The following is a 26,192-nucleotide window of genomic DNA, read 5'->3' on the forward strand; positions in this document are numbered from 1 at the left end:
GGGGGGTGACATGTTAGCAGTGTTCCAGAGGTGGGTTCCTACCAGTTCGCACCTATTCGGTAGAACCGGTTTGTCAAATCTACCGAACCGGTTAGAAGAGGTTCCACCAGTGGACCCGGAAAGCAGGCCACACCTACAGAAGAGCTTCCAAAAAATTTTGAAACCCACCACTGGAATGGATCTTGTAACTTGACAGCTTTAAGACTTGCGTGCTTCAATGCCAGAGTTTCTGAATAGCTACTTGGACCGACCTAAGTACTAATTCATAATTTCATATCCGGTCACATGGGCGGCAAGCCACTCCCACAAAGGAGGCCACACCCACAGAGTAGGTTTCCAACAATTTTTGAAACCCACCACTGCAGCGTTCCAATATCTGAGGGGCTGCCACAAAGAAGAGGTGGGTCAACCTATTCTCCAAATCACCAGAAGGCAAAAAAGAAGCAATGGATAGAAACTAACCACGCAGGGAAGCAACCTACAACTAAGGAGAAATTACCTGACAAATGAGAACAATCAACCCATGGAACGGAAGTTGCCTTCAGAAGTTGTGGGAGCTTCAGCAGTGGAGATTCTTTAAGAGGAGAACAATTAACCAGGGCTTATCAACTGAAAGACTGGTCCCAATTGTCGCAATTTGAGGACTCCCTATACATGCAAGCCTAAATCAGATGCATTCATGGGAATGAGGAAGTCCAGGAGTAAAATGTAAAAACTAGAACCCAGTCGATTTGAAATGAAAATCACTCAGTAAGCCTGTTACATGTATATATATATTTATGTATATATAAATATTTATTTCTGTTAAACAAAAATAGTCTCTTCAAATCTTGTGAATGTTTTTCGGTCAGCTTCTTCTGACCCAACCCTGATTCACCCCCAGCAACTGAGGAAACGGCATTTCCCCCCCCTCTCTTCTGCATACATGTAGAGCCAAAGATGATTTTTGTACAGTTTAAAAGCAACTTTTAAGACTTGTGGATTTCAATTCCCAGAATTCCTAGCTTGACCCGCCGGCTGAGGAGTTCTGGGAGTTGAAGTCCACAACTCTTAAAAGTTGCTAAATTTGGAGCAGTGGTGGGTTCCGGATCATGTTGCAACCAATACGGTGCAACAGGGCCCGGCGTCCCCCACATGCACACACGCACGCATGCATCCTCCATGATACCTTGCAACGCTCCAGCTGCTCAGCGGAGTGTGGCGCAGGCACCGTATGCTCCGTGCACAGAAGCACCAAAGAGCTCAAATACAGGTAAGGAGCTCGGGCGGGCAGTTGGGCCCTCCGGAGCACCATACTGGAATGGTAGCCGGTGCTCCTGGCAGGCACCGGTATGCCCATACCAGGGCGTACAACCTGCAACCCACCACCGGTTTGGAGGCTCCTGACGTAACGGAAGCTTCTGCTCAATACAGTTTCCTCCCCACCCCATCCCACCCCCAAATTATGGTTTGGCGTTCAGGAGAAATTTCCATAAATCTGCAGGAGAGGTAAATTAGCAATTCCTTGAGAAGAAAGTCGACTTGATATTGGGATCCTGTAACCTCACTGTTCAAGAAAGCGGAATTTCTTTTGGAAAACATCAGGTGCTTCTTTCTGTACCCTGTTGTCTGAAAATGCCCGGTTCGGTGCCATCTCTGCAGGCTGGCATGGAAGATGCCCGTCTCAAAGACACACACCCCTTCCACCCATTTCTTTGATTCCAGAGGAGAAAACAGAGATATTCATCACTCAGACGCTTCTCTTTTGTCATCTCTTCCCTTGTTCCGCAATAACTTGAGAATGTGTTTTTCAATCACTTGCTGGACTGGAAAGGCAAAGAAGAATTTTTTACTGTTAGGAAAAGTATATTAATCATTTTGACAAACTAAATTGAAACAAACTTGGAGAACAAACCACTACCAAAATCTAAAAACCGAGGTACAAATATTTTCTACTAGCCGATAATCTGGTATTGCCTGGATATTTATTCATAGAGGGGAAATGTCTGGACCAAATGTAATTTCTAATGTTGGATTTCCCTTCTTACCAGAGGGAGCCCCCTTGTGGAGTACTGTGAAGCCCTTACCATGGCAACTCCACTGCACTGTACAGTAGAAGCCATTTAAAGGCACAACAGGCTGCATCTTAACAGAATACACACCCTGAGGGGTGCTAGGGGTGTCTTACTCCCACAGTATTTTTCTCCTGAGAGTAAGTCATCTGTGTACCAAGTGGGTATGTCTAGTTTAATGAAAAGAAGGAGTAGGGGAGACATGATAGCAGTGATCCAATATCTCGGGTTGCCACAAAGAAGAGGGAGTCAAACTATTCTCCAAGGCACCTGAGGGTAGAACAAGAAGCAATGGGTGGAAACTAATCAAGGAGAGAAGCAACTGAGAACTGAGGAGAAATTTCCTGATAGTTAGAACAATTAATCAGTGGAACAGCTTGCCTCCAGAAGTTGTGAAAGCCCCAACACTGGAAGTATTTAAGAAGATGTTGGATAGCCATTTGTCTGAAACGGTATAGGGTTTCCTGCCTAGGCAGGGGGTTGGACTAGAAGACCTCCAAGGTCCCTTCCAACTCTGCTATTGTATTATTAAAGTATGTTTATTCTGCTGCACAGGAAGGATAGGTAAAGGCAGTCCTTGACTCACAGCAGCTCATTTAGTGAAGATTTGAAGCTGCAAGACCACCAAAAAAAAGTGACCTATGAAAGTTTTTCACCCGACCATTGCATGGTCATGTGATCAAAATCCAGATGTTTGGGAACTGGTTCGTATTTATGACAGTTGTAGTCTCCCAGGATCATCTGATCCCCTTTGGCTACCTTCTGACAAGCAAAGTCACTGTGAAGATTCCAAAGGATGGCCTAATTAATTTACAATTAATTTACGAGAGAAAGTTCAAGAGAAATCCATTCATTTATTAGGATCAACATTTTGGCATGTTCTTCTGTGGAGCCGAAACTGATTTCCGCTTAATTGCATTTGAACTTTACCCCTGTATCCCCTCCCTTCTGTCTGTGTCATAAATCACATTCACCAACAAGATGCTACAGCAGGCTATGAACATGCACATTTCACACGCCAGCTATAGGAATATGAGACCTAACTGTAATGGACACTTTGCTGATTTCCCGGCTGTGACAAACAAAGCAAAAAAAAAAGTTATCTAGACATAGCATTTATCATATTTTAGAGTTTTACGTTTTATATTTTGTATTTTTTATCATTTGTGTTTTTATCGGAATGTGATGTGAGTGCGCCGTACGATAATAAATCTGCTGAGAAGCATTCTGGTTTGCTTTGCCTGTCTGGGAAGGTGGGGCTGCTATGAAAGAATCCCCCCCCCCAAACTTACCATTTTTGTGACCCAAAGCCACCGCGAGGTCCATTGGAGTATAGCCAGAATCAGCTTCAGTGGTAAGGTCTGCGCCACGGGCTTAAAACACAGAGCAAAAAAAATGGATAGGTTATGAATCCTCATGTCATCGTAACAAGCTAAAATTCACAAATACTGCAGTTTTTGGAGTATAAGACGCACCAAGACTTTGAAGAGGAAAATTTTTAAAAAGTTTTTGCACTCTGCAGACCTCCCAAAAACGGGCCCGTTTTTTGTCCAAAAAAAGGGGCATGCATAGCCTTTAGGAGGCTTATAGAGTGCTCCTAGGGGCTGGGGGGGCAAAAATGAGCAAAAAATGCCTTGTTTTTCACTCATTTCTGCCCTCCCCAGCTCCCAAGAGCACTCTGGAAGCCTCCTAAAGGCTATGCACGGCCATTTTGGTGAAGGAGGTGGGGTTTCAGGAGGCCAAAAATGCTGTATTCGGTGTATAAGATGCACCCAGATTTTCACCCTTTTTTTAGGGAAAAAGGTGCATCTTATATTCTGAAAAATATGGTAATTACAATGAATGACCACATCCTAGATTGTGAACTTCATTGCAGCCGAATTGGGAATCATTTTGGGGCAACCTAAAAGACTAGGAAAAACATTGCAGCTGAGGCTTAAATAGGCTGAAATCTGCTTCCCTGAACACAGGGAAGGGTAACTTGCAGGGTAACCAAATCCAGGTAGTCCTCGACTTAACGACCACAACTGGGCTCAAAATTTCTGTTGCTAAGCAAGACGTGTGTTAAGTGACTTTTGTCCCATTTTACCACTTTTCTTGCCACAGTTATTAAGTGAATCTGGCTTCCCCATTGACTTTGCTTGTCAGAAGGTTACCAGTGGTGATCACGTGACCCGGGACATGGCAACTGTCATAAAAGTCAGTCACCAAATGTTTGAATTTTGATCACATGACCACGGGGATGCTGCAACGGTCGTAAGTGGGGAAAACAGTTATACCGTATTTTTTGGAGTATAAGACGCACCTCCCTCCCAAAAAGAGGGTGAAAATTTGGGTGTGTCTTATATACCAAATGTAGCCCCACCTACCGCCCCCCCCCAACCTTTGGCCTCTGCCTCCCAGCAATTTACCTCTTTGCATCAGGAAATGGGACTTGTGGAAGCTGCAATAGGCCATAGCAGTGATGGTGAACCTTTTTTAGCTCCCGTGCCAAAAGCGGGGGAAGCACGGGGGGGGGGGGGGTTGTGCGCAGGCATGCCACACCCATAATGCTATGCATGTGATTCCCCCCTGCCCCCCCTGCCCCCCCCCCTGCTTTTGGCATGGTTTTTTTTCACTCTCCCCAGGCTCCAGGGGCTTTCTAGGAGCTTGGGGAGGGCAAAAACAGCTTTCCCCGCCCCTCCTGGGATGCCCCCGGAGGCCTCAGGACTTTCCCTGTAGCCCCCGGAGGGTGAAAAACGGACCTAAGGGGAAAGTTTGGAAATGGTGACTTCTGGTTTGTCTCTAGGGCTGATTTTCGACTTCCGGAGCCTTCAGGAGACTTCCCTGAAGGCTCCGGAGGTCGAAAATTGGCCCTACGGGGAAACCGGAAATTCGGGAATGGTGACTTCCAGTTTTTCTGTAGGGCCGATTTTTGACCTCCGGAGCCTTCGGGAGACTTCCCTGAAGACTCCGGAGGTCGAAAATTGGCCCTACGGACAAACCGGAAGTTACCATTCCTGAATTTCTGGTTTGTCCGTAGGACCAGTTTTCGCGCTCTGGAGGCTTCAAGGAAGCCTCCGGAGGGTGAAAAACGGCCTGAAGTCAGCTCGCCAGCACATGCACACTGGCCAGCTGACAGGGCAACACCTCGTGTGCCCTTATAAATGGCTCCACGTGCCACCTGTGGCACGCGTGCCATAGTTTTGCCATCACAGAGCTATAGCAATCCCTGCAGCCCGAAACAGCTGATGATCGGGAGGCTCCTGAAATTGAAAGGGAAACTTGCTGTTTGCTGCAGGAGGCAAATTGCTGGGAAGCAGGCAGATTTTTTTTTCTTGTGCTAATCAGGCTGTTGCTGTTTGCTGCAAGGATGTAAGTCAATAACTATAAATGCCTATAGAATGTTCAAATTATTACACTTATTTTTTAAAGACTACTTTATTATTGTTCTAGACAACTTAATAAAATGAAACTTTTTAAAAGAAATACTTGACCTGAAGAGGCCCAGTGCTGTTGTATCTTCTTTTAAATAGCAGAGAATAACTATGCTTCCAGAAAGCCACATCTGTACAAGTATAATCTAAAATGTAACACCACAAACAGTGTATATTGTCTGTATTGTTTGCTGTTTGTTGCAAGGGGGCAAATCGCTGGGAGGCGGAGGCAGATTTCCCCCCCCCCTTGTTTTCCTCCCCAAAACCTAGGTGCGTCTTATACTTCGGAGCGTCTTATACTCTGAAAAATACGGTAAGTCACTTTTTTCAGTGCCGTTGTAACTTCGAATTAAATAAACTAACTTGAGGACTGCATGTATTATTATTATTATGGTTGGTTGCACAATCAGCCAAATGTTTAGGGTGGATTTGGCATTTTAGTTCGCCCGAGTCCTTCCTCAGAATCTGGGACAGGCAGATGTTCTTTGATGGTGTTAAAGGCATCGTCACCGGATGGAAGCTGTTCCAAGTCAAGCTGCCTTTTGCAATTGACTCATGGTGATTTTGTCAATGCCAGCTGTGCTCAAGGGGTGCTCCAGATGTTTTTTTGCGATTGCACCCAGGGGGACCTTTTTACTATTATTATCTCCTGACTGGTCATAAAATTTTGATGGAACCAATTGCCCCAAATTGACACTGAGGTATTCTGCCATTTTGGATGGAATTCACAGTCAATGTTTTATAATCTGTAGTGTACATGAAAAATACAATGCTTAAACCTGGAAATAATATAAAAGCTTCCAAAAGATTGCCTTCTATCCCCCCGCCCCCCATTGATAAAAAAGTTATTCTGGCATGGAGGATTTAGATTAAAAGATCAAGCATAGCAGAGGCATTTGACTTACCTAGCAAGGCCTCAACGCACTTCACATGATTGCCCCGTACGGCATAAAGCAGTGGAGTCCCACCATTCTGTAAAGAATAGAATAGAATAGAATAGAATGACAGAGTTGGAAGGGACCTTGGAGGTCTTCTAGTCCAACCTCCTGCCTAGACAGGAAACCCAATACCGTTCCAGACAAATGGCTATACAACATCTTCTTAAAGACTTCCAGTGTTGGGGCATTCACAACCTCTGGAGGCAAGCTGTTCCACTGATTAATTGTTCTAGCTGTCAGGAAATTTCTTCTCAGTTCTAAGTTGCTTCTCTCCTTGATTAGTTTCCACCCATTGCTTCTTGTTCTACCCTCAGGTGCTTTGGAGAATAGCTTGACTCCCTCTTCTTTGTGACAACCCCTGAGATGTTGGAACACTGCTATCATGTCTCCCCTAGTCCTTCTTTTCATTAAACTAGACATACCCAGTTCCTGCAACCGTTCTTCATGTTTTAGCCTCCAGTCCCCTAATCATCTTTGTTGCTCTTCTCTGCACTCTTTCTAGAGTCTCCACATCTTTTCTACATCATGGCGACCAAAACTGAATGCAGTATTCCAAGTGTGGCCTTACCAAGGCCTTACAAAGTGGCATTAACACTTCACGTGATCAACCAAGATGGTTGATAAGGTTAAGCCACAGCTGTCCCAATTTGGGGCGGGGAGGGGGAGTGGTTGTGAGAAGATTGGTGCAACTTTTGCCTCAGAGACATTTCTGGCTCACCAATCCTCATTGCATTTCAATGCAGTTGAGGAGGCCAATGTTCAAAGTATCTAATGGAACTTTAAATGATGTTGGCTAGGGAAACGGAGAGATCAGGAGTTATTAGGGTTAAGAAAGCTCCCCTCTTTCAGCAAAGATAGTTGCTCTCCCACCGACCCCAGTTCATCCTCTCATCTCCAAAACTCTTAAGACTGTTCTGACCGAGGCTTCCCAAGAGCATGAAGCCAACTCCTTGTCTCAACAAAAAACCCTTTTTATTAATTGACTGTGAATTCTGCTCATTCACATCCAGCAAAGTCTTTCAAGGGAGGATTTACAGTCATGAACCTTATCTGGCTTGGAGAGATGACAGGCCGATATCTGCAAAACTTGGCAAGGAGTCTCAGAGAATCATGAACCAATTAAGCGAACTAATAGTCTCCTGCAAACTCCACTCCCCTTTCGCTCCTCTTTTATTTCCTCTGGAAAGGGCCATTCATTGTCTGGCTTTACTCCCAAGTCGACCCCTGTTCTTTAGCTGTTCCCTTCATCTCGCAACTCTGCGCATGCGAACACTGGGAACAGGCTCCACTTTTTCGTCTGGCTCACTGATGTCTGACTCTGAAGGCAGTTGGTAACTGGCATATGGCTCTGGCCCTCTTTCTGCCTCCAACACAAAGCCCACATCAGAGCCTTCCCCAGACTCCAGGACTGGCCCAGGTTCCTCCCCACCCTCCTTAATGTCCGAATCTGCTGCCAGCTCTGATGGCCACTGGCAGGCCACAACAAAGACAATGTTTCTCAACCTTGGGGATTTTAAAACGAGTGGACTTCAGTTCCAGAATTCTCCAGCCAGCCATTCTAGGAACTGAAGTCCAGGGATTTTAAAGTTCCCAAGATTGAGAAACACAATTCTTAAGAATCATAGCTCTCCTTTCTAAATGCCTTTTGATCAAGAGGGCACAGTGTACCTGCACGTAGATACTTTCACCTGGTTTGCTCCACAAGTGTTGAACAGGTCCTATAATCCCCAGCCAGTATGGCTTAATGCAGTGGTTCCCAAACTTGGCAACTTTAAGACTTGTGGACTTCAACTCCCAGAATTCTCCAGCTAGCTCTTCTGGCTGGAGAACTCTGGGAGTTGAAGTCCACGAGTCTTAAAGTTGCCAAGTTTGGGAACCACTGGCTTAATGCAACAATGAGACCTGGACATTCAGTCTCTCCTACATTCCTATTTTGTTAATTATTTTGATTCTAGTTGACTTCTCTCCAAAAGCATTATATATCTGCCTGTGTTCATTATCTACAGAAGATAACAGGGCTCAACAAGGCAAGATTCAAATTTTAAAGTTAGGTTGTACTGTAATTCAAATACGGTACCCTTTCAGCCACACATTTGATCTCAATTATAGCCTCTTCATCTTATTATCTTGCAGGATTGTTGTGATATGAATACGGGCAGGTATATAATGCTTTTGAAGAGAAAAGTCAACTAAAATAAAAATGATTACCATATTTTTCATGGTATAAGACGCACCTTTCCCCCCCAAAAAGGGGTTGAAAATCTGGGTGCATCTTATACACTGAATACAGCATTTTTGGCCTCCTGAAACCCCACCCACTTCACAAAAATGGATGTGCAGAGGGTTTGGGAGGTTTGTAGAGTGCTCCTGGGGGCTGGGGAGGGCAAAACCGAGCGAAAAACAGGCCATTTTTTGCTCATTTTGCCCCTCCCCTTTGAGCACTCTAAAAACCTCCCAAAGCCTATGCATGCCCTCTTTTTTTTTCAAAAAATGGGCCTGTTTTTGTGAAAAGCGGGCCTTTTTTTGCTCGTTTTTGCCGTCTCCCCCCCCCCAGCACTTTGCAGGCATCTCAAACTCTCTGCATGCCCCATTTTTCACAAAAAAACCTGAGGCCTGTTGTGGGTTCAGGAGGCCTGCAGAGTTCAAAACCTTTTTTTAAAAAATTGCCTCTTCAAAATCTTGGTGCGTCTTATACTCCAGTGCGTTTTATAATCCTAAAAATATGGTAATAAAATAGGAATATAGGAGAGACTGAACGTTCGGCTCTTTTGGATTTTAGGAGCTAGAAAAAAAGAGGTTGGGCTCATACGACATTCCTGATCAGGTCAATTTAAAGAACCTGTCCAGATTGGGCTGAGAAAAAGGGCAGTTTTAATGCAAAATAACACCACAGCAATTCTGGGTTAAATTACAAGCCCTCATCAATGAGGCTGGCCCCAAAAGCATGCAAACTCCAGGACATTGTCCAAAACTTAATCCTCTAAGGCAGTGGTTCCCAAACTTGGCCACTTTAAGACTTGTGGACTTCAACTCCCAGAATTCTCCAGCCAGGCTGGAGAATTCTGGGAGTTGAAGTCCACAAGTCTTAAAGTGGCCAAGTTTGGGAACCACTGCTCTAAGGGAAAGAGACAAAAGAGGCAGAAATTTAGACAACCCCCATCCTCTCTGTCATCTCCCCATTTTAGAGAAGGTTGCTGAAAAAATGGCGGACTTGCAACCAGAAAGAACTGAAGAGGAAGCAGATTATCTCAACAGTCTTCCATCCAGGTTCAAACCTGGAGAAGGGTATCCAAACCACGAAGGGCTTTTGTGAATGATTCATGGTGGGACTGAACAGAGCTGGCCCTATGGGATGCCCCTGTGGCTTTTGACCCCTTCAATCATTCTATCTTACTGGACCACTTCAGCTCTCCTCCCTCAGTGCCACAGACAGTTACCCAATCATAGGTGTTGATGTCCACGGCCTTCTCCAATAACAAGGTGACAATGCCCGTGTATCCTCCTGTGCTGGCGAGGGACAAGGCACTCTCTCGCTGCTTAGCAAGGACGTGGGGATCTGCGCCCTACACGGAGGGAGAGAAAGATTTATAGCAGAGATCTCCAACCTTGGCAACTTTAAGACTTATGGACTTCAACACCCTGGCTGGGGGATTCTGGGAGTGGAAGTCCACCCATCTTAAAGCATGATGACTGGGGGATTCTGGGAGTGGAAGTCCACCCATCTTAAAGCAAGTTGGCTGGGGAATTCTGGAAGTCCACCCATCTTAAAGTGTGATGGCTGGGGGATTCTGGGAGTGGAAGTCCACCCATCTTAAAGCAAGTTGGCTGGGGAATTCTGGGAGTGGAAGTCCACCCATCTTAAAGCAAGTTGGCTGGGAGATTCTGGGAGTGGAAGTCCACCCATCTTAAAGCAAGTTGGCTGGGGAATTCTGGGAGTGGAAGTCCACCCATCTTAAAGCAAGTTGGCTGGGGAATTCTGGGAGTGGAAGTCCACCCATCTTAAAGCAAGTTGGCTGGGAGATTCTGGGAGTGGAAATCCATCCATCTTAAAGCAAGTTGGCTGGGGAATTCTGGGAGTGGAAGTCCACCCATCTTAAAGCAAGTTGGCTGGGAGATTCTGGGAGTGGAAGTCCACCCATCTTAAAGCAAGTTGGCTGGGGAATTCTGGGAGTGGAAGTCCACCCATCTTAAAGCAAGTTGGCTGGGAGATTCTGGGAGTGGAAGTCTACCCATCTTCAAGATGCTGGCTGGGGAATTCTAGGAGTGGAAGTCCACCCATCTTAAATCAAGTTGGCTGGGGAATTCTGGGAGTGGAAGTCCACCCATCTTAAAGCAAGTTGGCTGGGAGATTCTGGGAGTGGAAGTCTACCCATCTTCAAGATGCTGGCTGGGGAATTCTAGGAGTGGAAGTCCACCCATCTTAAAGCAAGTTGGCTGGGAGATTCTGGGAGTGGAAGTCCACCCATCTTAAAGCAAGTTGGCTGGGAGATTCTGGGAGTGGAAGTCCACCCATCTTAAATCAAGTTGGCTGGGGAATTCTGGGAGTGGAAGTCCACCCATCTTAAAGCAAGTTGGCTGGGAGATTCTGGGAGTGGAAGTCTACCCATCTTCAAGATGCTGGCTGGGGAATTCTAGGAGTGGAAGTCCACCCATCTTAAAGCATGATGACTGGGGGATTCTGGGAGTGGAAGTCCACCCATCTTAAAGCAAGTTGGCTGGGAGATTCTGGGAGTGGAAGTCCACCCATCTTAAATCAAGTTGGCTGGGGAATTCTGGGAGTGGAAGTCCACCCATCTTAAAGCAAGTTGGCTGGGAGATTCTGGGAGTGGAAGTCCACCCATCTTAAATCAAGTTGGCTGGGGGATTCTGGGAGTGGAAGCCCACCCTTCTTAAAGCAAGTTGACTGGGTAATTCTGGGAGTTGAAGTCCACAAGTCTTAAAGTTGCCTGGAGACCCCAGATTTAGAGAACACTTAAAACTGCCAGAAATATTGGCTTTCTAAGGCCATTATCTCCAGGCAAGCTTTCGTACCCATTCTAGCATGCTGCGGACGGTTTCAAACTCTCCGAAAGCCGAGGCCCACATCAGAGGGGTGAATCCTCGCTCATCTGGCTTATTCAGCAGGTTCTCACCTGTAAAAAGGATCAAGTGGGCAGTGGGGCCTGATTGAAATCCATTGTCAGGGTTCCGAGTAACACCCTCAATGAAAGAAGACTCCGAAGCTTGAGGTTCCTCAAAGTTCCATTTTATTAGAGATGTCATATTGGCACATCTGGGAAAACCCGAATCTGAAAGTTTCCAGGTTTTCCCCACCCAAAAGAAAGTCCAAGTCCCTGCCCAGCACCCACATGTCCATCACATGGTTCAACCAGGCACCGTCCCAATTGGAAATGCCTCCCAATCACACCACTCCAAGTGCAGGGCAAGATGTCCTTGACTCTGAGAAAGGAATGTTATTATGACTACATATCTCCCATACTCCATATAATTCCCTTCCCATTTTCCCACAGCTTCGGATGTGGCAGGCCTGAAGGCCCAATGCAATTTTGAATATCTTTTTTAACAATCAAGCACATTTCAGATTTACTGAGGTGTTAATTCAAGTACGTTTTATATTACATAATTTTATACTGATTTCAGTGGGTGAGAAAGGAGCTAAGTGCAATATTTTTAAACCTGGGAGAAATCTTATTCATTCCTTTAGCAAAACATGCATTATCTTGACAAACCCATGGGACAAAAATTTGACTCAAAAAACTGACATCCAAAGCCCTAAAACTGTCAGGGGTTGCCCAAAGATTCTCTCAGGTGTCCTCAAAATTATTCAATTAGTCAAAATTATTTGCCAGCCTATGTTAAAAAATAATAAAATGTTAAAATTCCATTAATCAAACGCGACTAGCAATAACAAATCCATTGGTTTTAATTTTTAATATGGCCAATGTAACTCCTACAAATAAAAACTCTTTTGGGGTACTCCATAATTTTTAAAAGTGAGAAGTGCTCCTGATAGAAAGTTTAAGAAACACTGTTCTAGCATAGCGTTTCGCAAACGGATCAACTTTAAGAGGTGTGGACTCCAACTCCCAGAATACCTCAGCCAGCATTCTGAGGGATTCTGGGAATTGAAGTACACAATTCTTAAAGCTGTTCAAACTAAGGCTCTCTCTAGCAAAAGAGTGAGAAATTTCATGGCTCACCTTTTCGGAGATTTTCCTTTAACAAGATCAGTTCACCCTGAGCTGCAAGCTGGTGAATGGACAGAGCTAGAAAATCAAAAGAGAAGACAATGATCAAGACAGCTTAAGGGTTAATAAATTAATAAATATGAATGAATCGTGCAAAATAATGCAATTTTGAATATCTTTTTTAACAATCAAGCACATTTCGGATTTACTGAGGCACAGAGTTGCTAATTCAAGTACGTTTTATATTACATAATTTTATACTGATTTCAGTGGGTGAGAAAGGAGCTAAGTGCAATATTTTTAAACTTGGGAGAAATCTTATTCATTCCTTTAGCAAAACATGCATTATCTTGACAAACCCATGGGACAAAAATTTGACTCAAAAAACAATGGACACAAAAGCTTGATTATAAGGAAACTGGATTTTTCATCCAGTGCCTTGTAAAGGTAAAGGTTCCCCTCACATGTATGTGCTATCATTCCCAACTCTAGGGGGTGGTGCTCATCTCTGTTTCAAAGCCAAAGAGCCAGCGCTGTCTGAAGACATCTCCGTGGTCATATGGCCGGCATGACTAAATGCCGAAGGCATACATAATGCTTTTACCTTCCCACCAAAAGTGGCTCCTATTTTTCTACTTGCATTTTTATATGCTTTCGAACTGCTAGGTTGGCAGAAGCTGGGACAAGTAACGGGTGTTCACTCCATTATGCGGTGCTAGGGATTCGAACCGCCAAACTGCCGACCTTTCTGCTCGAGAAGCTCAGGGTCTTAGCCACTGAGCCACCGCGTCCCTTCAGTGCTTTGTCTACCGTGGTTTTTTTTTTAATTATTAAGAGACTAAAATTGGTTCCATTTCTCCTGCAACATTCAAATTAATTCTTATACATTGATTTAGACCTAATCTTTAATTAGACCTGATTTGAACCATTAAATGTACAAAAAAAAAAACAAATGAATTGTCCCAGCTTGAGTCACTCATATTTGAATTGATTAATCAATTCAATGAATCAAATATTGGCAAAAGCCTAGCAGATTTTCACAACAAGGGAAAATATGTTTATCTTTTTTCCAAGCGGCTTATGTTTTTAATAGAAACAAATACAGTAGTGTACAGCAGGATGAAAGCTGCAACTTAAAGCAATTTTTTTTAAATGCCAATCTTTCATTTTTGAATTTATTCAATTAGAGTGACTGCAGTGGAATCCTGCACTGAGAAGGGGTTAGGCTAGATGACCTCCAAGATCCCCTACCCACCCTTACATTCTATGATTTTGGAGCTTCATGTTGATGAGCTGTGTTGCTTTATATAGAAGTACTTTTAACTGCCCTGAGGTTTATGAATAACTATTAATCTATAACATTTGTAATAAATAAATACAACTTCTCCCACTTTCTCAGATGAAGTATTTAAAATAACATTTGAATGCCTTTTGCCTATTGGTCTACCACTTCAACAGGTTTTCCCTCTCTCTGTGCTTAATCTTGAAAGCTGAAAACCTAAAAGGGTTTTCTTTTGTGACACAGAAAAAACTCACTATCCAAAGTAGCTGGCAAGGCAGAGACTTCATTGCCACGTTGGCGATTTGTCAAGGTGTTGGAACGGTTCAGGATGCCCCCATCTGCATTTTGAGAAATGAAAGAAAGAGAAAATTGAATCTTTAGCTCATCAAATTCACCACAATTAGCGAGATTCAATTGGCTTGCTAAGTTGTAGCCTTGCTTTAGAAGCCAAGTTGAGTTCCACCAAGATAACACCCAAGTCAGGAGTTGTCAGAGTTCCAATTAATAGACCCATACCAGCGGTGGGTTTCAAAAAATTTTGGAACCTCTTCTGTAGGTGTGGCCTGCTTTCCAGGTCCACTGGTGGAACCTCTTCTAACCGGTTCGGTAGATTTGATGAACCGGTTCTATCGAACCGGTGTGAACCGGTAGGAACCCACCTCTGACCCATACCAAGCAAAACTCCAAGACAGATGAATTCCTCAAAGAATCGCTTTATTGGATATAATACTGGCACGAATCTGGTGAAAACCGACTCTGAAGGTGAAGGTCCTGCGGTTTTCACCTAATTAAAAGTTTTTCCCTCAATCCCAAAACAATCAGTCACATGGTCCAATCAAGGCGCTGTGTGGTGGCCTGGTGAACATCTCTCCTCCTTCCTCTGGCCAAGTGTGAGAATGTCCTTGGTTCCCAAGCAAAAGTGTTTTGTTTTGACTGCACAGCCCCAGCTATCTCTATTCCCCCCCCTCCTCCCTATCCCTCAGCTCGTGTGTGGCAGCACTGAAGCTCCAAGATGGCTTCACCCAGGCGGGTGGGTTAACTTTGTCCATTAGCCTAGAGACTGAGTTATGTAAATTGGTGACCACGCCTCCTCTGACTGAATGGGTCAGTTTTGTACGAAGTCAGCCAGTTAATGATGTATAACAATGTCAAATGATGGCCGTAGCCCAATAGGTGTACAGTCACGTCAGAAACACAAGTCACAAGACAGGTAAAAGTCAGTCATAGTCAATGTCAAAAGTCAGTGAAGAGTCAGTCAAAGTCAAATGTCACGACAGCCCTGGCCAGCCGAAGCTGCAGGCGGGTTTGGATTCCCCTCGCAGCACACATAGAAGGACCGTTCAGGTAAGACAACGGTCGTTCTCCTGTATGCTGCTTGGGGAATCCAAGCATGGGACATGCCAAAGCAATTAAGATTCAGGGCAGGAGCCAGGCTGGCCAGGGTCCCCTGTGGAGGGGAGCACCTGTTGCAATACTCGCCGCCCAAAGGAAGCCTCGGCCGAGGCATACACGTCAACCTTGTAATGTCATATGAACGGCGATGGCAAAGACCAGGTAGCCTCTCTACAGATTTCTTCCACTGAGGCTTGCGTGGCCCAGGCCGCCATGGTGGCCGCACTCCTGGTAGAGTGAGGAATGATGCGCCTGGGAACCTGTCGAAATTGGCTGTCATAAGCAAGAGCGATGCACGCCTTCAACCATCAGCCTATAGTATGGGAAGAAACCTTCTGCCCCATGGATGATGGCTGAAAGGACACAAAGAGTGCTTCCGACCACCTGAAGGACGCTGTGCGTTTCACGTAACGATGAAGAACCCTGTGCACATCCAGGTGATGCCATTGGCGTTCCTGCGGATGAGAAGGATTGGGGCAAAAGTCTGGAAGGACGAGCTCCTGAGCCCTGTGGAATAACGTGTTGACTTTTGGTAGAAAGACCGGGTCCAAACGGAGAACGACTCTGTTGGGATGGAATATACAGAGGTCCGCCCGAACTGACAGTGCCGCCAATTCGGAGACCCGCCTGGCTGATGTAATAGCCACCAAGAACACAGTTTTAAGAGTCAGTAGCCGAAGACTGATGGATGTAATAAGTTCGAATGGAGAGGTCATAAGCGCCCTGAGCACTAATGTCAAGTCCCACGTAGGGTAGCGGTGCACGGTCAGAGGCCGGATGTTGGCCGCCCCTTTCAGGAAGGCTTTGACCTGTGAATGTTGAGATAAGGAACGTCCCTGACCGCCCCCAATCACCATGGCGAGGGCCGTGACCTGCCTGCGAAGTGTGTTGGGCGCCAAACCCTTGTTAAGTCCAGATTGCAGAAAGTCCAAGACTCGGGGCACTGAATCCTGGAGGGGATCTGCCCCAGCCCGGCAGCACCACCTGCAGAAGGCCTGCCAGGTGGCCTCGTAAATTCGAGTGGTGGAGGGGCAACAGACCGCTTGAATTTTGTCAATGACCTCGCTGGAATAGTAAAGGTTGGTCAGAATAGCCCGCTCACGTGCCACACGGCTAACTGCAACAACTGGGGGTTCAGATGTATGAGGGCCCCCTGGTTGAGCTGGATCTGGTCGTCCAGAATCCTCCACGGGCACGGGATCGACAGGTGCACAAGGTCGGCGTACCAGGGGCGCCGGGACCACATCGGGGCCACTAAGAGAACCTCCACTTGCTACGCCAGTATTTTCTGGATGACCGCCGGAATCATTGGTAGCGGCGGGAAGGCGTAGAGAAGGCCGGCCGGCCACGGGCTGCGCAAGGCATCCACTCTCTCCACCCTGGGAGTCACGTATCTGGAGTAAAAATGGGGCAGTTGCGCATTGTGGGGCTGTGCGAACAAGTCCACTGCTGGATGGCCGAACTGGCGAGAGAGTTGTTGGAAAAGGTCGGAGTGGAGCTGCCACTCCGCATGATCCACTGTGGCTCTGCTCAACCAATCTGCCTGGACGTTGGAGTCGCCCGATATGTGTTCCGCCCGAAGGGACAACAATCTGGACTCTACCCAATGATGCAATTTCTCCGCCTCCAACATGAGGGCCCTGGAGTGCGTGCCCCCTTGGCGGTTGACATGTGCCTTGGAAGCCACATTGTCTGTTAGGATCAGCATGTGGTTGTGAATCACAATGTCCTGGAACTCTCGTAGGACCAGTCGGATGGCTTGGAGCTCTAGCCAATTGATGTTGTTGGTCAGCTCCTGAGGCGACCAACGACCCTGTGCCACCCGATTCAGGGCATGGCCGCCCCACCCGAAGAGGCTGGCATCCATCGTAACTTGGATGTGGTCCGGCTCCTTGAATGGGCACCCTTTGAGGAGCTTGGATGATGCACACCACCGGAGGGATCTGAGAGGCTTGGATGGAAGTCGAACTTTGAGTTGTGAATGGCTGGTGTGGGACCTCTGATAGGGGAGCAGAAACTATTGCAGTGGACGTGCGTGAAATCTGGCCCAGGGAACTATGTCGATGCAGGAGATCATCTTTCCTAACAGCTGGGAGAGCAGGGCCAGGGGCACAAGCCGCTGAGCTGACACCTGGGCTGCCAGTCGTTGAATGCTCTGCCATCTTTCCAGGGACAGGAAGACCTCGCATGTGGCGGAATTGATGATGGTCCCTAAGTGAAGCAGTGATGTAGTTGGCTGCAGATGACTCTTGGGGAGGTTCAGAATGAAGCCGTGCCTCCGCAGGTAGTCCATTGTTACTTGTAGATCCCAGAAGGCCTGTTCCCGAGACGGCGACAGGACCAAGATGTCGTCTAAGTAACAATTCACTCTCACCGGAACCAAGCGAAGCGAAGCCACCACCACCCCTAGGAGCTTGGTAAAGGTGCGCGGGGCCGAGGAGAGTCCGAAGGGCAAGGCCCAGTATTGGAAATGATGGTCTGCGAACTGGAAGCGCAGAAACCTTCGATGTGGCGGGTGGATGGGCACATGGAGGTACGCCTCCTTGATGTCGACTGATGTCATCATGTCGCCCTGGCGGATGGATGCCAAGATGCTCTTTAAGGACTGCATTTTGAACCTTTGATACTTGATGTACCAATTGAGTATTTTCAGATCTAGAACGGCCCGCCATCCCCCTGAGTTCTTGGGTACCAGGAATAAGATTGAGTAAAACCCTAGGCCTTCCTGCCTTTTTGGAACCTGTTCTATGGCGTTGATGGATATGAGATGATGTATTTCGGCCTCCATGAGACGCCGCTTCACTGAGCATCTGGGGACTGGACACCTGATGAATCGCCTCGGGGGGATGGAGAGAAACTCTAGGGTGAGACCCAGCCTCACCACCTGAAGGGCCCAGGCGTCGGATGTGGTCTCCGCCCACTGATGAGCGAAGGCCAGAAGACGCCCGCCCACCAATTCCTCCCCGTGGGAGTCACCGGTACCTGGGCCGGTTCCCAGATCCACGAAAGGACCTCCTGTTGTGGGATTGCGCCTGATGCTGCTGACGCCCCCTATCCCTGGACCCCGCACGGTCCTGGCCGTGGTCCTGTGGCTGGTGGAAAGCCCTGTTGTAGTGGGGAACAAAGGGAGCTGCTGTGTATCCTGAGTAACCGCCTTGAAAGGACTGTCGTCTGTTATATGGCTGCTGTCTCCTGTTATTGCGCCCCCCAGTGGAAGGGAGAACCTTGCGTTTGTCCCTGGTCTCTATGAGTATGGGATCAAGCACGGATCCAAATAATGCCCCGCCCTTGAAGGGCGGAGATGCCAGGCGCCATTTAGACTTAACATCCGCCTGCCAATGGCGGAGCCACAACAGGCGTCTAGACACCACATTGGACACCACAGCTCGGGAAGCGAACTTGGACGCATTAAGTGTGGCATCCGCCGAGAATTCCAGGGCAGCCATAATCTTGGTGACGTCTTGGTGAAGACGCACCTCATCAGGGGCTAGTCTCTCCTGCAACTGTTTGAGCCAAAGGACTGAAGTTCCATTAAAGAACGATGCCGCAGTAGCAGCGCGCAAGGCCCAGGCCGCAGCCTGGTGGGTCTTACGAATGACCGTCTCAGCCTTGCGATCCTCTGCCTTCAAGCCTTCAGAAATTTCTGATGGAATTACAGCCGGGGAGGCCAGGGCCGCTACTGGCTGATCCACAGTTGGGAATTGCAAAATACCTTCCAAGTCAGGAGTGGAAGTGTATAATTTTCTGTCCCCGTTGCTGGGCGGGGTAACCGCAGTTGGTCCCATTGTTTTTGAATAAGATCCAGAAAAAGCTTTGGAGAAGGAATAACCTCCTGCAGTGAGACTGGTTCAGCAAAAAGGTGCTCGGTAGTATCAAGGCCTACTGCAGAACTGTCCTTACGAGCCACCACCCCCATATGGGTAGTGGCCTTAGCTTTATATAATAGGGACTTGAATAGCGTGGGGCGAAACAGGCTAGAGGAATTAGGTTGATCAAATATCAAGCCCTCATCATCAGAGAAATCTCTATCTATCAATTCCCCTTCCTCCACCAACGCTGAATCCTCGCTGTACGTAGAAGGAAGAGGCGAAGAAGGCCCAGCTGGAAGATCGGGAAGATCGACTTGAGGGGCCTGGAGAGTAGGCCCACCTTGGGCACTGGCAACCACAGGGGCCTGATTTCTACGGAGCAATTCAGCATCCACCCCACTGGAGATAGCTGCAGAGATCATCTGGTAAAGGCCTGGAGAAAGGCCTTGATCATAGCCTTCCATAGGCCTTAGGCCTGCAGCAGTAGGAGTAAAGTACGAGCCGAGGTGGCGCAGTGGTTAAATGCAGCACTGCAGGCTACTGCTAGATCAGCAGTTCAGCGGTTCAAATCTCACCGGCTCAGGGTTGACTCAGCCTTCCATCCTTCCGAGGTGGGTAAAATGAGGACCCGGATTGTTGGGGGCAATATGCTGACTCTCTGTAAACCGCTTAGAGAGGGCTGAAAGCCCTATGAAGCGGTATATAAGTCTACTGCTATTGCTATTGCTAAAGGTGGCAGAAGGCCCAGTACGTGGCAGCGAGTAGGCCGAGGCTGCATGGGCCTCAGTAATGACTGGAGGGAGTTGGATCCCCAACCCCCCCCCCCCAGCCTCAGAAATAACAGGCAAGGGGCGATCAGGAGACCAGGCCTGGTGTCCTGCTGGCTGCGGAATAGGGGCTGGTGAAACCCGCTGAGGCACTAGCGTGGGAGGAGAAACCCTACCTTCCCCAGAGGCCTTAGGTGCTGTCTTTGATTTATCCTTTTTCTTATGACCCTTATCCGGAGCCCCGGAGGTGTCCCTGGGCCTCTGACTGGTGGCTCTAGAGGCGGCCCTGCCAGGCCTCGAGCTAACCCCCGCCTGGGCAGAATGCTGGGCATCAGTAGAGGGCTCTACAATACCTCCTGAGGTGGATTGATCGGCCATTGTAACTTTAGAAGTGAAAAGACTCAAATAGCATAAAAGGCACAGGTTTACTATGTAAGAACGGCGGGCCTCGTGGTCAGCAAAGGCAGCGGTAGCACGATCCTCTCACCAGGGTGACCAGGCTCGAAGTGAGAGAAGTGGGAGGGGCGATGACTCAGCAGCCTTCCCGGCGCAAAGAAATACAACACCTCGATCTCAGCTGCCTAGGGCGCATGCGCTAAAAACGGTCCCAAAATGGCGACCGCAATTCGGGCGCCAATTTTAAACTTGCCCTTCAGCTAGCAAGCCGCCCTGAAACTCCACAGCGTGGAGCGAGCTGGCAGCGTTGGTGGCGCACTCCCGTCGCGCTCAGTAGCCAAGGAGCTGGATAAACCGCACCGCGAATGGCGGGTGATACGCAGCTGCTTCCGGATAAACCGCGCCGCGAACGGTGGGAGTCTCCCAGGCATTCGACGCGGCTGGAAAGCTTTAGGCGCGGCAGCAGAGCTATCGGTGAGAAGCCTCGTTGTGGAAGCCCATTCGCCAAGCCCCAAAACAACAACGGGCTCGAGAGCCTGGCGCCGAGCCTCAATCCAATGGCTCCAAGAGCCAGCCCCCAAGCGCCAAAGCAGCGGCTGCAAGAGCCAGCAATTACCTGGCACAAAGGATAAGAGATGGAAAGACTGGGCAGACAGCGAACTGTCGCCTCTCCTTTACTATTCCATAACGAGTCTCACAATCATCCACTTGAAGAATCCAAACAGAAGCAAAATTTGTCTCAGTAGTCTGGAGAAAATTGGTATACGTCTCGTCTGGCTGGACTGAGTTAAAAAACTGAGCCCATCCAGTCAGAGGAGGCGTGGCCACCAATTTACATAACTCAGTCTCTAGGCTAATGGACAAAGTTAACCCATGCTTGGATTCCCCAAGCAGCACACAGGAGAATTAACCTTTTTTTTTTTTTTTGCAGATCTGTCCTCCACTTTTTGGGATAATTTAAACTGGGTACATTTACTCCATGGGTCAGAAAAGATTCAACAAATGAACAAATACTTCATCTTTTGGCGGAATACAGAACACAGAAACTTCCCATCTGCATATTTTCTCATTACATTTATGCAAGGTGCTCTCAAGAATTATGAAATGTATCCCGCCCAATTAAATGAGGTTTATTTTTTCAGGGTGTAACAGGATTGTCATTAAGTTTCAATTAGACACAATATTTCACTACTCAGCATCTTCATAATTCCTAATTTAACTGGAATATAGTCCTCGAGTTACAGCCACTCACTTAATGACCATTCGAAGTTACAACGGCACTCACTAAAAAAAGTGACTTATGACCGTTTTCCCACTTACAACCGTTGCAGGATCCCCGTGGTCACATGATCAAAATGATTAGCAACTGGCTCCTATTTATGACGGTTGCAGCGTGGCACGACAAAACCGCGCTCGACTAAGCCGCGCCTGATTAAACCGCGTCGCTGACGTCATCAACAGGGCGACAACAGCGAGCGCGGAGAAAGAAGGGCGCTTTAAATAGCGCTTTGAAAGCAAGCCGATTCAACTTAAGGTAAGGGTTAGGTTTAGGGTTAGATTTAGGGTTAGGTTTAGGGTTAGGTTAAGGGTTAGGGTTAGGTTTAGGGTTAGGTTAAAGGTTAGGATTAGGTTTAGGGTTAGGTTAAGGGTTAAGGTTAGGGTTAGGGTTAGGGTTAGGTTAAGGGTTAGGTTTAGGGTTAGCTTTAGGATTAGGTTTAGGGGTTAATTTTAGGTTTAGCGTTTACAGCGTGCTTCTGTCTCCGCGCTGTTGTCACCCTGTTGATGACGTCAGCTACGCGGTTTCGTCGAGCGCGGTTTAGTCGAACGCGGTTTTGTGGTGGAACCCGGTTGCAGTGTCTCAGGGTCATCTTTTAACGACCTTCTGACAAGTAAAAGTCAGTGGGGAAGCCAGATTCACTTAACAACCGTGTTATTCACTTAACAACCGTGTTTCTAACTTAACAACTGAAGCGATTCACTTAAGAACTGTAAAATGGGGCAAAATTCACTTAACAACTGTCTTAGCAACAGAAATTTGGAACTCAGTTGTGGTCATAAGTCGAGGACTACCTGGAAGTAGGTAGTCCTCGACCACCTAAGACTGAGAAACTTCCATTTTTATTCTGGAAAAAAAAAACAGATTTTAACAAGCTGAATTCTGCTGCGGTTATCCCCTCATATCTCATCTTCCCCTCAGAACTCCCTCCATTCGGGCTTCAGCTTTGTAAGCGTACCATTTAAATCATTCCCAGCTTCTGAATACGGAAACAATTGCAGATTTATTATCGTGTCATCGTCGTCATCTGTTCTGTCACTAGGTGAAACGTCAGGATCCCTCTGGCCGGTGGCTTGGATCATTTTAGAATCGCGGCGTTGTAATTGTGTCTGCTGGTGTGTTGACACACGCTGAAAGTGAAGGGATAATACTGAATGAGATTGGCTTGGGTGGGCTGGGGTGGGGGCAGCATGCCTGGCAAGATAGAACGGAAAGGATTAGAGCATAGTGTTGTGGTCCGCCAGCAGCCAGCGGAACTGGGAACAGATTAGGACAGTGAGGAGGTTGGGGAGGAACCTGGGCCAGTCCTGGAGTCTGGGGAAGACTCTGATGAGGGCTCTGTGTCAGAGGCAGAGGGAGGGGTCAGGGCTGTCCGACAGTTATGAGCTGCCTTCGGAGTCAGACATCAGTGAGGCAGAAGAACAGCTGGAGCCTGTTCCCAGTGTGCGCATGTGCAGAGTTGCCAGAAGGGAACAACTAAAGAATAGGGGTTGACTTGGGAGTAAGGCCACAGGTGGACGATGAATGGCCCGTCCCAGAGGAAATAAAAGAGCAGCGAAAGGGGAGTGGAGTTTGCAGGAGACAATTAGTTTGCTTAATTGGTTTGTGACTCTCTGAGACTCCTTGCCAAGTTCTGCAGCTATCGGCCTGTCAGCTCTCCAAGCCAGATAAGGTCTGTGACTGTAAATCCTCCTTTAAAAGACTTTGCTGGATGTGGATGAGCAGAATTCACAGTCAATTAATAAAAGGGTTTTTTGTCGGGACAAGAAGTTTGCTTCATGCTCTTGGGAAGCCTCGGTCAGAACACATACAGTGTGTACCTAACTCAACTTTTGATATTCTTTGCTACTGAGAGAAGCTACATTGTAACCTAATGCTCTGTCTGCATAGATAAAGCCTCTAGGCTGCCAAGTAGCTTAGCCAAGTAACTTTTCATGAAATGCAAAATGTGAATTCTGCCTGTTGTAACTAAGATGAGACAGCACCCCCTAACAAAACGATGGGCTAGATGCCAGAAAATGTATTCCTTTCCCCTTTCGGAGGTCCATTGCTTTCAGAGCGCTGAGAAAATCATGAGGTTTGCATGGACTAATGGCTATGAAATTATGTTTCTAACACTATGACGATCTGTGCAAAGCTGTGTAAACTGTAAGACGTTCGAGAAAAAGTTTTGGCGTGTGGCTTTTGGCTTTTTCTCTCTCTGCCTGCTCTGTTTTAAGGTGGGAGATGAAAGTTCGCCCAGTTTTGCTTTGGCCATAAATAAAACTGATTATCAGTTGCCTCATGTTCAGAGTTTCATTGGATTTATCAGATTCTGAGCTGCACCCAAAAACCTAGGTAAAGATAAAGATTCCCCTCACACATAAGTGCTAGTCGTTCCTGACTCTAGGGGGCGGTGCTCATCTGCCTTTCAAAGCTGAAAAGCCAGCGCTGTCCGAAGACGTCTCCGTGGCCATGTGGCTGGCATGACTGAATGCCAAAGGTGCACGGAACGCTGTTACCGCCCCACCAAAAGTGGTCCCTATTTTTCTACTTGCAATTTTTACATGCTTTCGAACTGCTAGGTTGGCAGAAGCTGGGACAAGTAACGGGACCTCACTCCGTGGCACTAGGGATTCAAACCACGGACCTTTCTGATTGACAAGCTCAGTGTCTTAGCCACAGAACCATAATTAGCTAATGCAGTGTTTCTCAGCCATGGCCACTTTCAGAGGGGTGGACTTCAACTTCCAGAATTCCCCAGCCAGCTGGCTGGGGAATTCTGGGAGTTGAAGTCCACCTCTCTGAAAGTGGCCATGGCTGAGAAACACTGAGTTAATGGATGAATCCATAGCATAGAGACCAGCTACAGCTTAGCAATGGCCAAAGAGGAAGCAGTAAAGCAATTTCCAAGAAGAACAACAAGCAGGAGCAACTTGGTTCGAAGACGCCATTCTTAACTCACCTTTCTTTACTGGAGACTTCTTCAACCCGGTTTAGAAGGATGGGTAAACGATCAATCACCGAATGATCAAAGCATGATCGTCCGCAATCCCAGCTTCGACAGGAAGTAATGTTAACCAACAGCTCTTATTGCCATTCGTCCCTCTGCTGCCCTCTGATGCAAAGTGAAAATAACTTTCTCTTCCCACAATGCATCTGATTCTGAAGCTCTGGTTATTTAAAAAAAAAAAAAAACACCTGGCGGATGGGCTCTTTAAGGGATTCCCGGGAGTCTATACGGAATTTTATGAATGAAGCGACGGAATTTGCTCCACCCACGCGAACACTCCGCCTATTAATGTGTCAGGAGGGGGCGGAGCTGCTTTCGCCCGAAAGCTTAGCCTTAAAGGGACCGCTCTTCTTCTGTTGGTTTCTAAACCCAAACCAAAGTGAACGGGCTGTCGACTCTCACCAAGCAAAAATTAATTCTTCCCTGGCAATTTTGGGAATTCTCGATGTTCGCTTGTAAGATTTCAAATTGCGATGCAGTTATTAAAAATAAATGTAAGATATCCGGGGCTGGCTTGATTTCCTTGGCTATGAATAGCTAAGGAAAGTAAAAATGATCCCAAAACAATGATGGACAAAGTAAGATATTGTATTTTCTCTCTGTGTGTAACTATATAGCTCATCTCCTCCTTTCCTTCCTTTCTTTTCTATGCCCCTTTTCCTCCTTCCTTCCTCCCTCTCTCCCTTCTCTTCTCTTCTCTTGGCTTAGAAAATCCATCTAAAATTAACTCCCTAAAACCATGGGATACATTTCAATCATTTTTTTAAAAAAAAATGTTTAAACAGTTAACCAATTCGAAATAAAAGTGATCGTAATGGCCCCTGTTTTTCTTTCAATGCCTATTCCTTGCCTTGAAAAACCGTTCCATTACTTTCTATAAGATTACACTCACAAAACATGTTCAATTTGGCTACTGCTTTTAACCCATTTTCTGGGGGTGGATAATCCAATGTCAAACTAACCCAACAAGCGGGGTTTCTAGGCCACCCTAAAACAGAATGAAGCCTAAACAAGCTTTCAATTTTCCATGCTCAACACTGCAAACACAGATTAAATATCCCCCCATTTTTTGGAGAGGGCAGACAAAACAACCAATTATTTACAGCAAAACAGTATTTTTCAACCATAGCAACTTTAAAAATGTGTGGCTTTCAACTGCAAGAACTCCCCAGTATGTTATAAGAAGTATTATAAATAAAAACCACAACACTAAAACCAATACTGCATGAAAAGAAGAAATACAAAAACTGAAAACACAGGAAGAAACCAAACATTTTTTAAAAATTAAAATCTTTAGAAGAACATTCCATGGTTCCTGGAAGAAGATCCCTCCACATTCAGGGGATTGTCTATTTTTCTGTCGTTTGCCTAATTGAGACACCCCCCCCCCCAAATGCACTGGGCTTTTGTGCTTGGTTTTCTGAATTACACAAATGCAACATACGATTCAACTGAGCACAGCGGGATTTATTTCCAGGATCCATTGACCGTGTTAGAGAGAAAGCCTCATTGAACCCACTAGGGGAGGAAAAAGATTATTCGTTAAGTACCTAAGTGACATCCATTCGTTTGGAAAGGGAAACGCTCTCTCAGAAGCCTTGTCATCTTTTTAGGCCTGAACCTCGACACGGGAAATCCGGGCATCAAATAAATCAATAAATCCTGACGGATGAAAGAAACGACAT

The 26,192-nt window shown here is 46.7% G+C and overlaps 1 protein-coding gene across 4 annotated transcripts; it reads right to left on the minus strand.

The window, feature by feature from the left end:
- Positions 1-1,293: 1,293 nt before the first annotated feature.
- RFXANK (regulatory factor X associated ankyrin containing protein) lies at positions 1,294-26,169 on the minus strand. 4 transcript variants are annotated; one of them, XM_032215073.1, is made up of 10 exons: positions 26,058-26,146; positions 24,460-24,667; positions 22,474-22,645; positions 14,130-14,213; positions 12,606-12,671; positions 11,437-11,537; positions 9,843-9,968; positions 6,373-6,439; positions 3,344-3,424; positions 1,294-1,805 (listed from the first exon to the last, which is right to left on the minus strand). In XM_032215073.1, the coding sequence occupies exons 3-10, from the start codon at positions 22,595-22,597 to the stop codon at positions 1,726-1,728; spliced, it is 729 nt and encodes a 242-aa protein (XP_032070964.1). In that variant the 5' UTR covers positions 22,598-22,645; positions 24,460-24,667; positions 26,058-26,146; the 3' UTR covers positions 1,294-1,725. The 4 variants fall into 4 exon arrangements, with proteins under 4 accessions (XP_032070964.1, XP_032071040.1, XP_032071122.1 ...); XM_032215149.1 differs by having other exon boundaries at positions 24,460-24,612; positions 26,058-26,142; XM_032215231.1 differs by lacking the exon at positions 24,460-24,667.
- Between the last annotated feature and the right edge of the window lie 23 nt (positions 26,170-26,192).

Source organism: Thamnophis elegans, chromosome 1 (genome assembly GCF_009769535.1).
Source record: "Thamnophis elegans isolate rThaEle1 chromosome 1, rThaEle1.pri, whole genome shotgun sequence".
Classification (NCBI taxonomy): Eukaryota; Metazoa; Chordata; class Lepidosauria; order Squamata; family Colubridae; genus Thamnophis; species Thamnophis elegans.

Bases quoted from the DNA above. Each gene is read 5' to 3' on its own strand.
- RFXANK (XM_032215231.1), bottom strand. From the start codon at position 22,597: ATGATCCAAGCCACCGGCCAGAGGGATCCTGACGTTTCACCTAGTGAC. The intron at 11,538-12,605 runs GTGAGCCATGAA...TCCTTTTTACAG, and splicing joins AAAGGAAAATCTCCGAAAAG to GTGAGAACCTGCTGAATAAG. The intron at 9,969-11,436 runs GTACGAAAGCTT...CCCTCCGTGTAG, and splicing joins TCCGCAGCATGCTAGAATGG to GGCGCAGATCCCCACGTCCT.